Below are 17,678 nucleotides of genomic sequence, written 5' to 3' on the forward strand. Positions count from 1 at the left end.
GAGTCTGACACTTAATTCAAACAGATCCATTATTAATGTTATTATCCCCAGCTGTGTTTATCCTGCTATGCTAACATCACGGAGTACTGAAACCAGCCTGCCATGTTTATAACCTTTACATGGGTTTTAACCTGGAGATGTCAGCAAACTCACTAAAATTGTCTAGATTAAATGGGCGTCCGGGTAGCATGGCGGTCTATTCCATTGCCAGCCAACACGGGGATCGCCGGTTCGAATCCCCGTGGTACCTCCGGCTTGGTCGGGCATTCCTGTAGACACAATTGGCTGTGTCTGCGGGTGGGAAGCCGGAAGTGGGTATGTGTCGTGATTGCTTCACTAGCGCCTCCTCTGGTCGGTTGGTCGGGGTGCCTTTTCGGGGGGGAGGGGGAACTGGGGGGGAATAGTGTGATCCTTCCATGTGCTACGTCCCCCTGGCAACACTCCTCACTGTCAGGTGAAAAGAAGCAGCTGGCGACTCCACATGTATTGGAGGCATCTGGTAGTCTGCAACCCTCCCCAGATCTGGAGCAGCGACCGGGACGGCTCGGAAGAGTGAGGTAATTGGATGGGTACAATTGAAGAGAAAAAGAGGAAGGAAGGAAGGAAGGAAGGAAGGAAGGAAGGAAGGAAGGAAGGAAGGAAGGAGGGAGGGAAGGAAGGAGGGAGGGAGGGAGGGATTGTCTAGGGTTTAGTTACTCGTTAAGTTTGTTATTTTCTGTATGCTAAACCCGTGTACAGTGGATTTTATTAGGTGACCTCTACTTGTGGTCACTTATGACCCGATTCTGACAACTACTTAACACTAAGCAGTTGTGTTGAAGCTGGTAGTTTTTAAGTTCATGTCTCTCTCCCTAATGAACCCATTCCTGGAGTCTCTCTCAAAATCTTCAGTGTGCGGCGCTCAGACATGAACGCCACAATTCACTGAAGATGCGTATAACTTCAAGCCGTCAGATTTAGCCCTAAGAACATCAGAGACAGAAATCTAGCCATAGAGTGTCAAATCTACCACAATCACAGACTCACTGAAACACACACACACGCATGCATGCAGACAGCCCTCCTGGGGAAGGACTTGACAGAGATTCTCTGACAAAAGTCAGAGAAAGCCGACTGAATGTGACTGCAGTGAGTGGAGGAGCGGAGGAAAGAAACTTGCCTTCTCGCAGTCGTTCTCGGTGAACTTGCTGAGGAGTCTGCTTCTTTGCTGGGACTTGAGGTTTCGCAGCATGGAGGCAATGATGGAGCAGACATGCTCTACAATGAACAGAACAGAGAAAACTGAGGAGGCCAGAAGATCTGTGGCTCACCCATCACCAATATCAGGTCAACAATCAAATATTCTCCTTTTAATCAACCAATATATGAAATTTATTCAAGATAAACGTCCAAAAGTAGATGATGGGGTAGGGGTATGCCTTGTGAACTGAATCAATGTTAGCTGGACTTGGATTGTTCACATACTACCACTCCTACATAGTCCTAGCCCCCTACATTTAAACAGCTTATCAGATGAGACAGTAATTCGATACTTCACAAGACATCACAACTGACAACACAGCCCACTGAAAGAAAAATGGGGGAGGCAGGGTTTAATTGACACAGGGGCAGCTGCTATATACTCCACCAGAAAAATGTTATCAATGCCATGCCAATTTAAAATAATTAAAGGGGATCAAATAAAAAGAACAAAAATAGTTGATGACGTTTTTAAAAATCAATCTTCATTTCAAGATAAGCCATAAAATGTGTGACCGTTAAAGTGCAGAATTAGTTTGGTTATGGTGTTACAGTAGGTACATTACATTTTCTCATCGTTAAAGAACATCCTATGTAGCAGTATCAGGACCATTTTTTCCTCCCCCTTTTCTCCCTAATTGTACCTGGCCAATTACTCGTCCCAGTCGCTGCTCCACCCCCTCTGCCGATCCGGGGAGGGCTGCAGACTACCACACGTCTCCTCCGATACATGTGGCGTTGCCAGCCGCTTCTTTTCACCTGACAGTGAGGAGTTTCGCCAGGGGGACGTAGTGCGTAGGAGGATCACGCTATCCCGCCCAGTTCCTCCTCCCCCCCGAACAGGCACCCCGACCGACCAGAGGAGGCGCTAGTGCAGCGACCAGGACACAAACCCACATCCGGCTTCCCACCCGCAGACATGGCCAATTTGGCCTATAGGGGCGCCTGACCAAGCTGGAGGTAACGTGGGGATTCGAACCGGCGATCCCCGTGTTGGCAGGCAACGGAATAGACTGCCACGCCACCCAGACACCCCAGTATGAGGACCATTTAGCAAAGCGGAATCTTAAACACCCCCCCCCAAAAAAAGGCAGGTCAAACTCATTGAGCACAGCAGTTAACCTGCTCTATGCTATGTGAGCCATTTTCTTCAAAGACCAATTTTCTATCAGGCAGCAGAAGCGGGTGATAATTATGGTATAATATTTCTCTAAAATCCTGAACGAACAAAACATTGTACACAGACGGAATGGAAAAGTGACACCGTGCATCCTCTGGATACACAAGAATGAGAGAGTGGGAAAAAAGTAATTGGAGTTTATCAACAAGGAGTCAATATTCTCAACTGGGTTTGGTGGTTGCTAGGCAACAAGCATTAAAGAATCAATCCCATTTCTGCTTTGTAAAGAGGGTCGTGTTTGCAGTCAGCTTACCTCTGTGCCATCCTGTATGGCAAAAAAGCACATTTACCCAGAAGACTTAGAGGCTGAGAAGACAGACGCCTTAAAAAAAAAACGGACTTGGTAGCTTTCAGAGTGCCAACATAATCACTTGAATCAGGGATGGGAGAAAGGATGCAACAGAGAGGAAGTATTTATCTCAATTAGAGAAGATGGAGGCTGAGCCTAGGGGAGTTACTATAGCATTCACTGCATCTGTACTTAACACATTACAGGCGAAGATTGATTGACAGATTAATAAACCAAGAGGTTATCGTTACACAGGAAACTCATCAACATCCATAATTGGCTGCACATGTAGATAAAACAATGTTCAGTAATTGCTGGTTTGCTTTAATGGTAAACCGGCGGCCCTTTTAAAACATTTGCTGTGTTTTCGGGAGTCCAAGGTTCCCTTATTCTAATGTGACTATGCAGACAACCTTATTTCCTGAACACAATGACAAGGAGGCCAAATACCATTTCCAAAAGGACACCACTTTATCAACCTGACCGGTGAGGTAATTGGTGTCGGCACCTTCATGCCACGGCGGGGGTGACTATTGATCGCCGGCTGGGGGAACGTTTTCACCCTGGACTTTAAACTAAACAACAACCTCCTCATTGGAATTTCAGGATGGATAGCAGGAGGGAGACACGGACGTGGTGGTGACGTTTTGCAAACAAGATGGAGGGTGCGACTGAAGAAAACAGCTTCCTCATCTGTCTGGGAGAAGGCGTCCGATCAATACTTCATTTAAACTTCGTTTGCATGTATAACGGTCCGTTTAAGCACTCGGTGCACTTAAGACGAATATGGAAAAGATTAAAAAAAGGAAAAAAAAACTATTCAGAGTATCTTTCTCAGATATTATTTTACTACTAATTACCAGTAAACTTGTTGAGATTCAATAAAACAAAGTAAAGATTAAATGAGTCATAAAGATTTAGAAGCCATTATGCGGCAAGTAAGCTTGATCTGTTTGGTAATGCTGTTGCCAATGCCGGCAGTTTTAATGAACCTTTAATGGAGCAAAGGACTGAAGAAATATGTTTGTTTTCCAGAAGTCAAATCATGACTACTAATAGCGGATCAATTGGTTTGTTTTGGAAGCTTTAACGACTCAGCATACTTCATGCAAACTGCTTCTTAAACCACTTTATGTCAAATTAGTTGGTTCTGAAAAGCCATGAACTGACTTAGTGTTTATATAAAGCAGTGGTGCCCAATCATGTGCCGTTTGAGAGCCATGAGTACGCAGGTTTTCATCCTTACTCAGCATTACACGAGGTGACTTCACAAACTAAGACAACTTCATCCAGACAGGGGAAGACTGATCAGTGAAATGTGATGCTGTAGTGCTGGGTTGGAAGGAAAACCTGCGTACACATGGTCCTCCATGTGGCACATGATTGGGCACCACCGCTTAATATGAATACCAAGTCGGGCGTCCGGGTAGGGTAGTGGTCTATTCGGCTGCCTACCAACACTGGGCTCGCCGGTTCAAATCCCTGTGTTAACCTCCGACTTGCTCAGCTGTCCCTACAGACACAATTGGCCGTGTCTGCGGGTGGGAAGCTGGATGTGGGTATGTGTCCTGGTTGCTATACTAGCACCTCCTCTGGTCATTCGGGGCACCTGTTCAGGGGGGAAATAGCGTGATCCTCCCACGCGCTACGTCCCCCTGGTGAAACTCCTCACTGTCAGGTGAAAAGAAGTGGCTGGCGACTCCACATGTATCGGAGGAGGCATGTGGTAGTCTGCAGCCCTCCTTGGATCGGCAGAGGGGGTGGAGCAGTGACCCGGACTGGCTGCAAGAGCGGGGTAATTGGCCAACTACAATTGGAAGAAAAAAGAGGGGACCCCCCCCAATTTTTTAAAAATTATATATATATATATATATATATATATATACACACTGCTCAAAAAATAAAGGGAACACATAAGCAATGCAATGTAGCTCCAAGTCAATCACACTTTTGAGATATCAACCTGTCCAGTTAGGAAGCAACACTGATTTGTGAATCAATTTCACCTGTTGGTAAATTGTCTAATTTCCACCTGGTGGAAATTAGACAATTTGCAAGACAACCCCTATAAAAGGAATGGATTTGCAGGTGGTGGCCACAGACCATTTGCCTGTCCTCATCTTTTCTGGCCGATCTTTGGTTAGTTTTTCATTTTGCTAGTGCCCTCACCACTAGAGGTGGCATGAGGCGGTATCTGCAACCTACAGAAGTTGCTCAGGTAGTGCAGCTCATCCAGGATGGCACATCAATGCGTGCTGTGGCAAGAAGATTTGATGTGTCTCCCAGCACAGTGTCCAGAGCATGGAGGAGGTACCAGGAGACAGGCCAGTACACCAGGAGACGTGGAGGGGGCCGCAAGAGGAGAACAACCCCGCAGCAGGACCGCTATCTGGTCCTTTGTGCAAGGAGGAACAGGAGGAGCACTGCCGGAACCCTACAAAACGACCTTCAACAGGCCACTAATGTGCAGGTTTCTGCTCAAACAGTGAGAAACAGAATGCATGAGGATGGTATGAGGGCCCGACGTCCACAATTGGGGCCTGTGCTCACAGCCCAACACCGTGCAGCCCGATTGACCTTTGCCAGAGAACATCTTGGTTGGCAGATTCGCCATTGGCGCCCTGTGCTCTTCACAGATGAGAGCAGGTTCACACTGAACACATGTGACAGACGTGAGAGAGTCTGGAGACGCTGTGGAGAACGTTCTGCTGCCTGCAACATCCTCCAGCATGACCGGTTTAGTGGTGGGTCAGTGATGGTCTGGGGAGGCATATCCTTGGAGGGCCGCACAGACCTCTACGTGCTAGCCAGAGGTACCATGACTGCCATTAGGTACCGGGATGAGATCCTCAGACCCATTGTCAGACTATATGCTGGTGCAGTGGGCCCTGGGTTCCTGCTCATGCATGACAATGCTCGTCCTCATGTGGCCAGAGTGTGTCAGCAGTTCCTGTATGTCGAGGGCATTGATGCTATGGACTGGCCTGCACGTTCCCCAGACCTGAATCCAATCGAGCACCTCTGGGACATCATGTCTCGTACCATCCGCCAACGCGATGTCGCACCACAGACTGTCCAGGAGTTGACCGATGCCCTGATCCAGGTCTGGGAGGAGATCCCTCAGGAGACCATCTGTCATCTCATCAGGAGCATGCCCAGACGTTGTAGGGAGTGCATACAGGCACGTGGAGGCCACACACACTACTGAGCCTCATTTTGAATCGTCTTGAAGAATTTCCACAGAAGTTGGATCAGCCTATGTTCTCATTTTCCAATTTGATTTTGAGTATGATTCTGAATCCAGACCTTAATGGGCTAATGATTTTGATTTCCATTGATCATTCTTAGGTTATTTTGCTCTAAACACATTCCTCTGTCTAATAAATAAAGATTTTCAGCTGAAATATTTCATTCATCGAGGTCTATATTGTGGTTTTAGGTGTTCTTTATTTTGTTGAGCAGTGTATATATATATATATATATATATATATATATATATATATATATATATATATAACATCCAATGAGTCAAGTAAATTCCTTATGAGACAGTACAAGGCTGTTTCATGCCATAAGCAATCATCAGCTGTCAGTAAAGGTACTCGAGGAAAGGACACACCATCTACTGCCTCGTCATGCACATCACGTGCACAACGCCAAACGGGGAAGGGAGACGTGCGACATTCAAAAATTCATAAACACCTGATCGCTAACGGAGGTGCGACATTCAAAGATTCAAAAACTCGTGGTCGCTAACGGTCCAATGGGGGGAGGGGGTTGGTATTTGTCTATTTTCATGATTTATTTATAATTGCAAAATAGGTGCTTATATCTGTGTCTGCAACTGCTAGCCAATTCCTTCCTGTTTTTCAGTGTGGACATTTCTGGTATGCAAATGATAACATATTTTTCAGTTAGACACAGATTGCACATTTTACTGCTTGTTGAATATGCTTTAACAGCGGGAACGTTCAAAAAGAGGTTTAATGCACACGTGTAGCTTTAGAAACAACCGTTTAAAGAGTGTAACATCTTTAAGCCGTTATATTTGGTGATTGGCGGACAGAAACATTAATTATTCAACCACCTGGGAAATCCTCTCAAAGAACAAAGCATATTCAACCAGTAGTAAAATATGCAATCTATGTCTAACTGAAAAATATTTTATCATCTGCAAAAAAAAGTTATATATATGTATATACATAAACACCAAGTCAATTCATGCCGTTTCAGAACTAACTAAACTCAAAGGAGGTCAGGGAGCTGCACATTATCTGTACATTCAAACTCCATGCATCCTGTGTGATCTCCCTGTATGAATTCAATGATATTTGGGTGATACTGTGATCTCAATGCCAACACTTAAACACATGTGGACACTGCTCACAGTGAGCAGTGAGTAGTCTGCATGCAGCAGAAGAAGTTGTGTGAAAAATAAATACAATAAAGTTAACAAGCAACTTGAAAACTTTCCTATTTCACATAATCACACCTGGCCAATTGTTTTCAACAGGATTGCACATTTTTTACAAAAGCCTTTTTGAAACTTCTCTTTCTTATTATAGCCTTGTATAGCCATCCATCCATCCACCCATTCTTATCCAAGCTGCTTATCCTGCTCTCAGGGTCACGGGGACTCCACACAGAGGACGACCCACCAAGGTTGGACTACCTCGGCGCTCGAACCCAGGACCTTCTTGCTGTGAGGTGACCGCGCTAACCACTGCGCCACCGTGCCGCCCACCGAGCCTTGCTTACATTTCCCCCCCCTTTTTCTCCCCAATTGTACTAGGCCAATTACCCCATTCTTCCGAGCCGTCCCGGTCGCTGCTTCACCCCCTCTGCCAATCCGGGGAGGGCTGCAGACTACCACATACCCCCTCCGATACATGTGGAGTCGCCAACCGCTTCTTTTCACCTGACAGTGAGCAGTTTCACCAGGGGGACGTAGCGCGTGGGAGGATCACGCTATTCCCTCCAGTTCACCCTCCCCCCTGAACAGGCACCCCAGCCAACCAGAGGAGGCGCTAGTGCAGCGACCAGGACACATACCCACATCCGGCTTCCCACCCACAGACACAGCCAATTGTGCCTTTAGGGACGCCTGACCAAGCTGGAGGTAACACGGGGATTTGAACTGGCGATCCCTGTGTTGGTAGGCAATGGAATAGACGGCCACGCCACCCGGACGCCCTCCACACCAAATCATTTAATCTTGTTCAATATGTACAAGGAAACACATTCAAAAGGTCATAACTGGAGCTAAATACCAAGACCGGGCAGTGACAACAGAAGTATTAGAAGAACAAAGAATCCTTAAACTGATGAAACAAAGGAGGGCTGGGTTTTACACACATCGAATTATCTGAAACAAAGTACACACTTTAATCACACTACTGCCTGGGTTATCGGATTCCATCTAAACGTACTAACAGACCTTTTGTACTAAAGATCACGAAAAATGTTGTGCTTGAGAAGGTCATAGGCGCACACACACACACACACACACACACACACACACACACACACACACACACACACACACACACACACACACAGGTTTTTAGCAAAGTGTTGACAAAGAACTCACTTTGTTTCTGTATCTAAGCATCCCAATGTAAAATGGAGAAAGCTACACACAAAATTTCACATACTCTGGAACTTGACCACCCTTAACACTGACCCAAGTGCGTCTGCTCCTGGCGTGCGGGTACCATAGCGGTCTATTCCGTTGCCTTCCAACACGGGGATCACTGGTTTGAATCCCCGTGTTACCTCCGGCTTGGTCGGGTGTCCCTACAGACACAATTGGCCGTGTCTGTAGGTGGGAAGCCGGATAAGGGTATGTGTCCTGGTTGCTGCACTAGTGCCTCCTCTGGTCGGTCGGGGCGCCTTTTCGGGGGGGAGGGGGAACTGGGGGGAATAGCGTGACCCTCCCACATGCTACGTTCCCCTGGTGAAACTCCTCACTGTCAGGTGAAAAGAAGCAGCTGGTGACTCAACATGTATCAGAGGAGGTATGTGGTAGTCTGCAGCCCTCCTTGGCTCGGTAGAAGGGGTGGAGCAACGACCGGGACGGCCCGGAAGAGTGGGGTAATTGGCCGAATACAACTGGGGAGAAAAAGGGGGGGGGCCCACGGGGGGGCCCACCCAAAAAAGAAGTGTGTCTGCTCCTGAAGCTATGTCTTCAGTACATGTACTTCACATACAGGGGGCAGTACTATAGGCAGAGACATGGGTGTGGTATGGGTTCCCCAGTCTCACCTGTAGTGGCCAACGTGTATATGGAGGAAGTGGAAAAGAGGGCTCTGATGTCCTATCCGGGGGCTACACCTAGCCATTGGTTTTTGTTCACCATTACATTCTAAATTCTGCTTTATCAGAAGAGAGCACCCACTAGCCACAAAACCAGAGGATATTACAGAGACTCCCTAAGGTCAAACCGAGGACCAGTTTGGCAGCATCAACAGGACTTGCCTGTCTATTTTGGACTCAACTGCCCGTTTGAGATAATTGAAACCTGACGTTCTGCCATAACTCTGAGGTATTTCACCCTGATTTTTTAACACTATGCCTCACAGGAACTGCCTTCAATAAAGAGGTGGAACATGTAACATTAATACGTGCAGGGGGTTGGTAGCTTGTAATACCAAAAACCCACAGAGAAGTTTTAGGGATATTTGACCATTTACGTGATAGACAGCGAGTGTCTTTGCATGACTGTTCTAATGCCATTAGGAGGCGGCATGCAGTCTGCTGGAAGAGCGATGTGTGCCATTACATTGGCTCGGAAATACTTAGAAACTTCACCGGTGTCTTCAATACAGAAGGGACAAGGCGCCTAAGATAAAATAAACTTCATCAGACAAGATTACAGAAAGCAACTTGGGAGGCAGAGAGTACAATTTAGACTAATGGTGTCCTTTAGGGCAGGAAAGTGATGTAGAAAATGACTGATTTGATTCCATTGCCTCTAGTCTCACTTACCATATGCTGAGCTGATGTGACCTCAGAGTGTTCTCACAAGCAACTTGAGAGATTTCTCTGAGTGGTTAAAAACTTTTAATGATGGCATTTAAGAAATTGTTGATGAGAATGAAAGTTCTGCTTCAAAACAGACTTTCAGAAACACATATCTTAGCCATACCGACATGTACCCTGGCTCTGCTGAATGAGGGACGCTAAGCAGGTGTGGGCTTGGCTAGTACGTGGATGGGAGACCTCCCGGGAAAACTGAGTTGCTGCTGGAAGTGGTGTTGGTGGAACAGTAGAGGGCAGTCTTCTCTCTAGTCCTAAAAAAAACAAAACATCCCAATGCCCCAGTGCAGTGATGGGGACACTGCTGTAGGAGATGCTGTCCTTCGGATGAGACGTTAAACTGATGTCCTGATTCACTATGGTCATTAAAGATCCCATGGCACTTATCACAAAAAGTATGGGGATCCCCGGTGTTCTGACAAAATTCCCAACCTGGCTCTCTCCATCTGGCCGCCTAATCATCCCCTCATGTATTATAATTGGCTTAATGATTCCTCCCTCTCCACCTCAAGCTGATGTGTGGTGAGCGTTCTGGCACAAAATGGCTGCCGTGTATCACCCAAGTGGGTTGGTGCTACACACTGGTGGTGGTTGATGTGAGTTTCTCCCCTTCAATGTGAAGCACTTTGAGTGTCCAGGTAAAGCACTACATAAATGTAATCCATTATTAATATGTAATCACTCACATGAATCATTAAGTTTATATCATAATTATTTTCCTAATTATATTTTTGCCATTGGTTTATCTTTTCTTTAAGAAACCAAATGACATTCATCATCATCGGCGGTCACTCGGGGTTGAGTATGACCGTTCTCCCTCTGGGTCCGCAGGTGAGTGTAGAGGCCAATCCTGGAGCTGCGTAATGGGAGGACGGCTATGTGTGACAGCTTTTAGCATGGAGTGGCTGATGCGCCTGCAGCCACCACACGGTCCTTGGCAGGGGGTGGCCAGAAACCAATGGTGTGGAGAACCAAGACGGTTGGGGACCATCCTCTGTTGCAGCCTTCATCCACCTTTGCTGCCGTTGTGACCTGGAGACATCTTCCACAAGTTCCGCCGTTGAGGTCTTTGTTGGATCGCGCTTTGTCTGGAACCTCTATCATGACCTATCCGCCTTGGGTGACCCTGCCAGGAACCAAGTTCCAGACAGCATAGCTCTTGGGATCACTGGTACATGCAAGCTTCTCCACCGCGGCAAGGTGGCGATCCAGGAGAAGGCAAATGACATTATAATGGCAGCAGATGTTTAATTCTTTAAATCTCAGTAAAGTAACAAAACCAGCTGAACTGATTGACTCGACTCTTGGTTAATATGAGGAAAACTAAGAAACCAGCTCAGCTCATATCTTTCTCACAGAGCCTTCTCTGCTAAAACTGGAAGCTCATCATCCACATCAGCAGACATTGCCTGCGGGGTATGTCAAGCGTTGCATTACGAGACCATTATTTCTGTCTTTACCAGCTTCCTCTCGGCTACCTTATCTGTAGACAAAATATCTTTCTACTGTCTGCTGATACAGTTGTATCACCCCTCTAAATTTAAAAATAAAGTTAGTGTTTCCCCTCATATAAAAGACCTTGCTGACACTAAGTGTATAACTGATGGAAGAGAAATTGGTGACACATTTCTGATACTATAAAGGCAAAGCAGCAACACTTCAGATTGAACCTGGCACTTTATCAGACATCATAAAGCCAAAAAAGTAATTTTTTAATGCAGATGTTACCTTTGTTGTTAGTATTAAGAGGGTGGTACACTTATGTTTCGCTCAGTCAGGAAAAAGGCTTGGAGAGATTAGATATAGGAGTACTGGATTTATAGTGATGGAGCACTGCCCTGAGGATGTGTTCTGAGATAATGCCTGGTTAAATAAAGTGTTTTCATTATAAATACAATCCATATATTGGGAAGTTTTTTTGGGGGAGGGGGATTCCCCCCCCCCTTTTTCTCCCCAATTGTACTTGGCCAATTACCCCACTCTTCCGAGTCGTCCCGGTCACTGCTCTGCCGATCCGTGGAGGGCTGCAGACTACCACATGCCTCCTCCGATACATTTGGAATCGCCAGCCGCTTCTTTTCACCTGACAATGAGGAGTTTTGCCAGGGGGACGTAGCGCATGGGAGGATCACGCCATTCCCCCCAGTTCCCCCTCCCCACCAAACCGGCGCCCCGACCGACCAGAGGAGGCGCTAGTGCAGCAACCAGGACACATACCCTTATCCGGCTTCCCACCCGCAGACATGGCCAATTGTGTCTGTAGGGACGCCCGACCAAGCCGGAGGTAACACGGGGATTCGAACCGGCGATCCCCGTGTTGGTATGCAACGGCATAGACCGCCACGTTACCCAGACGCCATTAGGAAGTATCCTGACAGAAATGCTGCACAGCTTCCATTTTTCATTAAGCCAACAACACATGAGACATCACGAGAGATTTCCGCTACATATTTTACGAGTGTTTCAAAAGCCGTCCATTCCCATAGTGACTCATTTTGCTAACGTAACATGGCACAGGCTTCCCTTTTCCAGCTGCAACAGCCACTCCAAGTGCTTTACAATTAATTCATGCCTCTCACACGCACACGCACGCACGCACGCACGCACGCACACACGCGCGCGCGCACACACACACACACACACACACACACACACACACACACACACACACACACACACACACACACACACACACACACGAGGTAACAACCAGCTCATCAGGAGCAGTTAGGGGTTAGGTATCTTGCTCAGGGACACCCGGACATTTCCCACCAGGATGAGTCGAGGATCAAACCGGCAACCCTCCTGTTACCAGACGACCTGCTTACTCTACCTCCTGAGCCACTGCCGCCCCGCTTCCCACAGCTGTCCACTGCGGGAAATTTATTCTCACTGAATGGCAGGCAAGTCCAGATAGGAGGTACCTCATTAAAAAAAATGGTTGGGCCAAATCTAATTGTACCCCGGGGGAAGGAACTCTGCCTTGTAGTCGGAGACGCCTTCATTCACTGGATGAAGATGCAAAAATTAGATCTGGGTCTGAACTCTCCACAGATGCTGTCAGGCTAGGGACGAGGACTCGGGATAAATGATTAACACTGGATAGAATGTAAAAATCTTTGTAATATCTTGCATATATGCCAAATTTACAAAGCCATTTTATTTTGCATTAATCTCCCAACAACATCGATTAGGATAGGATCATTTCATTGTCTGCAATGCAGTTTACATTTTTAAAGATGCCTCTTATAACAAGCCACAACTTAAAGGAAAGCAAATTACTCTACTTACAGAGTTTTACTCGATTGAAGAAAAAATCCTGAAACATTTATCTAAATCACGCAAGGATAAACATCTTCCCTTCATGGCTTAGGTGGGTATATGTAAAATCAATGAGGGCTCAGCACTCCCTCCTGTTCATCTTTACAGTCTTTGTTGTAGAGAGAGCAGGAGTTTCTTGTACTCTGTGTTTAACACATAAATACATCACTTCATCCGTTATCTATACACACTTAATCCAATTCTGGGTAGCAGGGGGGCTAGAGGCTATCCCAGCAGGCATTGGGCTTATGAGAGCGAAACACCCTGGGCAGGTAATCACACCATCACATGGTCTACACACACAATCACTCACACACGGTGGTGCAGTGGTTAACGTGGTCACCTCACAGCAAGAAGGTCCTGGGTTCGAGCCTCGGGGTAGTCCAACCTTGGGGGTCGTACCGGGTCGTCCTCTGTGTGGAGTTTGCATGTTCTCCCCGTGTCTGTGTGGGTTTCCTCCGGGTGCTCCCGTTTCCTCCCACAGTCCAAAGACATGTAGGTCAGGTGAATCGGCAGTACTAAATTGTCCCTAGGTGTGAATGTGTGTGTGGGTGTGGGTGTGTGTGTGTGTGTGGGGGGGGGGGGGCTGTGATGGCCCGGCGGCCTGTCCAGGGTGTCTCCCCGCCTGCCACCCAATGACTGCTGGGATAGACTCCAGCATCCCTGCGACCCTGAGAGCAGGATAAGTGGTTTGGATAATGGATGGATGGATGGATAATTCAGTCTTCATGTCCCCTAACATGCATGTCTGTGCACTGTGGGAGGAAACCAGCACAAACACAAGGAGAAAATCCAACTCCACACAGATGGGCACAAATCAAACCCGGGACCCTCTTCGCTGTGAGGCGACAGTGCTAACCACTAAGCCACCAAGCTTTGCATAAATAAACAATGCTTATACGACATACTATTGCATATCAACAGGCGATGGTGCAGATGCTAACATCTGCTAACATCTGAGTGTGCACTTCAAGTTCTCCCTCTCAGAGGAAGCCCCTGCTCGAAGTAACGTTCTGACCTCTTACTCTACTGCAGGGAGCAGAGAAGGTCTTGGGAAAGACTGACAATCCCTCTAAGTTTACATACCAACACTTAAATTATGAGAGGGTCGACATTCAGTCATAGAAGCAGATTTGAAATTGAGATTTAGACTCATGGGTTAGTAGCTAAAAATACAGGGGAAAAAAGTAAATGTCATTAAATACATTTCTACATACGCTACACCTGTTCTAGACTAGTCTAGACTACTTGTGCCAGTGGATGTTCAAACTGATAGGATCCGAATCTGTTTTCCTCTATTCCAAGAAGTTGTGTATGAAAAGGTTTTTTTTTTTGGGTTGGGGGGGAAATCTGTCAAACATTCTCCTAAGTTAAAAGACAAAATACTAATTTAACAAAAACTAATAAATATTGAGTGTGCATAGAAATAGAAAAATGTTTGGCTGTTATTAAAAAAAAAATCACACTAAGTCAGATAAGACAAATTATATATGAATTAACATCCATCCATCCATCCATTATCCAAACTGCTTATCCTACTCAGGGTCATGGGCTGCTGGAGCCCATCCCAGCAGCCATTGGGCGGCATGCAGGGGGACACACCAAGCCATCGCAGGGCCGACATATACATATATATACACACACACACACCTGGGGAAAATTTAGTACAGCCGATTCACCTGACCTACATGTCTTTGGACTGTGGGGGAAACCGGAGCACCTGGAAGAAACCCACACAGACACGGGGAGAACATGCAAACTCCACACAGAGGACGATGCAGGACGACCCCCAAGGTTGGACTACCCTGGGGTTCGAGACCAGGACCTTCTTGCTGTGAGGCGACTGCGCTAACCACTGTACCACCATGCCATAGATAATAATAGTAGACATAAATTACCTTGTTTTATATTATATTAGTTATCTGATTTGTGTACTTACCTATTACCTACACACCTATCCAAAAAACATAACTAAACTACCTATAAAACTAAACTATTAAAAAAACCAAAAAGAAAATAAAGAACATAAAAAATCATGAACACCTTCAATAAAATGGAGGCAGAAATGGAAGTAGGACTCATTTTAAGAAAGATCTGAATTAACACTGAGGATGGGTATTAAACTACTAATTGGTGAACTGGAGATAAATCATGAAGTGTTTTATTGCGGTATTTTTAATATTCCCTCTTCTATAGATACAGTACTGCATTTGTACCAGGTTATTTGACTGTGGTAGTATGAGATAGAATGGGCAAACCCCAGTAGAAACAGCAAATGTGAAGACAATCTTAATTAAAGGCATCTTTACACTGGGATCTAACAGTAAGCTCTCCCTCTGAAATGCAGTAATAAAAAGATTACACTGCGTGATTATGACGATGCAGATTACCATCGGATCTCAACCAGTGACCGAGTAGTTCAGAGATAGAGGAAAATAAGAGATACAGGAGCAATTCTCTTTCTCTGCTTTTGATTGTGCCACTTGATAAAATCAAGTCAATTTTATTTACATAGCCCATTATCACAAATCATTTCACTGGGAGTAATGAAGAAGGACAGGATTAGGAACGAGTACATTAGAGGGACAACTCGGGTTGGACGGTTTGGAGACAAAGCAAGAGATGCAAGACTGAGATGGTTTGGACATGTGTGGAGGAGAGATGCTGGGTATATCGGGGGAAGGATGCTGAAAACCTTTTACCAGGGAGAAAAACTAGGAAAAAACCTCAGGGAGAGCAACAGAGGAGGGATCTCTCTCCCAAGACAATCAACGTGCAATGGATGTTGTGTTTACACAGTTTACACAATACAACATTGAAAGAGGATAACAGAATTATAATGGAATTACAAAATATATGAAGAAAATATAATAACAACAACAACAATATTAAAAATAATAATAATATAATATAATATAATATTGCATCTCCGCGACCCTGAGTAAGGATAAGCGGTTTGGATGATGAATGAATGAATGAAGAATATTATGAGGAAGATGCCAAGCAGTCTGACCTTTGAGTATTTTAAACTATTTTATCTGAAATTTTAAAAATTAACAGCAGGTGCCCAAAATGTTGAACGAAAAAGGGGCGATATTGTCGGGGAGCTCAGTCCACACCATTGGTTCAGTGCGTCAGACCTAGTGCTGCAGTGCCGCTGCCACTCAAACGCCATGACATCATGCATTCTAGAACACTTGGTACATTTATCGGTTCCATTCCGAGACATATCTCACTTGTCGAGCAGTCAACGTGCAGTACGCTTGTCAGAGTTGTTGAAGAAAACATAAACTTCTAATATACTACGTCTACTAAGAGTCAAGAGAGAAAATGATAAAGGTAAATACTCATAAGTAGAACAGGTGTAAGATTTTGTTGGACGTCAAGATTTTGCTGATCACTCATTTGCTGTAGAGACCAACAACGGTTCACAGAATCTGTCCGCATTTTGAAAAACAAAACATGTTAACAAGAGTATGTGTTTTAAAAAAATATGATGCCATACTAAGAAAACATTGACTCAAGCCAACTTACAACATAAAGATATTCAATGCAAAAGCATTGCATTGTTGGATTGATGTGTCTCCAGTCACCGTATGTTTTCCCTGACAGGTTGGTGCAGAAGAAGCGTTTCCTGTGTGGAGGCGTGTTCCTAACAGCCATGCCTTCTTAGGGCTGACGCTGATGAACATCAACACACCAAACTCACCTCACTCGGAGACACCTGAACAACCCGAGTATGAGTACAACGGCATCTGGGAATCAGTTCCTCTGACACATGAGGAGAACCCCACCGGCCTGAAGATGCTGTTGAGGAGATGTGAACAACCCACATATGAGGACAACTTGGTCTATGAACAAGTTCCTCTGACACATGAGGAGAACCCCACCGGCCTGAAGATAGTGTTCAGGAGCCGTGAAGCTTCATGCTTCACTCCCAACCCACAAACCCAGCCTGAGGAGAACCCCACCAGCCTAGAGATACTGTTGAGGAGACCTGAAGCTTCACGCTTCACTCCCAACCCACAAAACCAGCCTGAGGAGAACCCCACCGGCCTGGAGGTACTGTTGAGGAGACCTGAACCTTCATGCTTCACTCCCAATCCACAAACCCATACCGAGGAGAACCCCATCGGCCTGGAGGTACTGTTGAGGAGACCTGAAGATTCATGCTTCACTCCCAACCCACAAACTCATCCTGTGGAGAACCCCACCGGACTGGAGGTACTGTTGAGGAGACCTGAAGCTTCATGCTTCACTCTCAACCCACAAACCCATCCGGAGGAGAACCCCACCGGCCCGAAGTTGCTGTTGAGAAGACCTGAAGCTTCATGCTTCACTCCCAACCCACAAACCCATCTTGACGCAGAACCCAACCAGACTGCCAGGATTCCACACCAGCCTGTTTGGAAACCTCCTCAGAGAGTGGCCCAGACAAACCCTTGGCAGCGCACCACGAGGGGCGTGTTTATGGGCGGATCTGTGCCCAAGTGGGTCAAAAACGTACGCACTATTCTCAAAGTCAGAAAGCAGCAGTGCCAGAAACCAGAGAAAACACCGGTTCGTCCAACGGCCGCTGCTGGGAGGGGAATGAAGAGACCTGCCAGCCAG

At 46.1% G+C, this 17,678-nt stretch overlaps 1 protein-coding gene across 1 annotated transcript in view; it reads right to left on the bottom strand.

The window, feature by feature from the left end:
* ctnnbl1 (catenin, beta like 1) overlaps positions 1–17,678 on the bottom strand; it is a 109,056-nt gene that overhangs the window by 55,061 nt on the left and 36,317 nt on the right. The window contains exon 12 of the mRNA XM_056274192.1: positions 1,160–1,257. Within this exon, the coding sequence (XP_056130167.1) occupies positions 1,160–1,257 (98 nt within the window). The remainder of the gene's footprint in view (positions 1–1,159; positions 1,258–17,678) is intronic.

Source organism: Lampris incognitus, chromosome 2, assembly GCF_029633865.1.
Source record: "Lampris incognitus isolate fLamInc1 chromosome 2, fLamInc1.hap2, whole genome shotgun sequence".
NCBI classification, from domain to species: domain Eukaryota; kingdom Metazoa; phylum Chordata; class Actinopteri; order Lampriformes; family Lampridae; genus Lampris; species Lampris incognitus.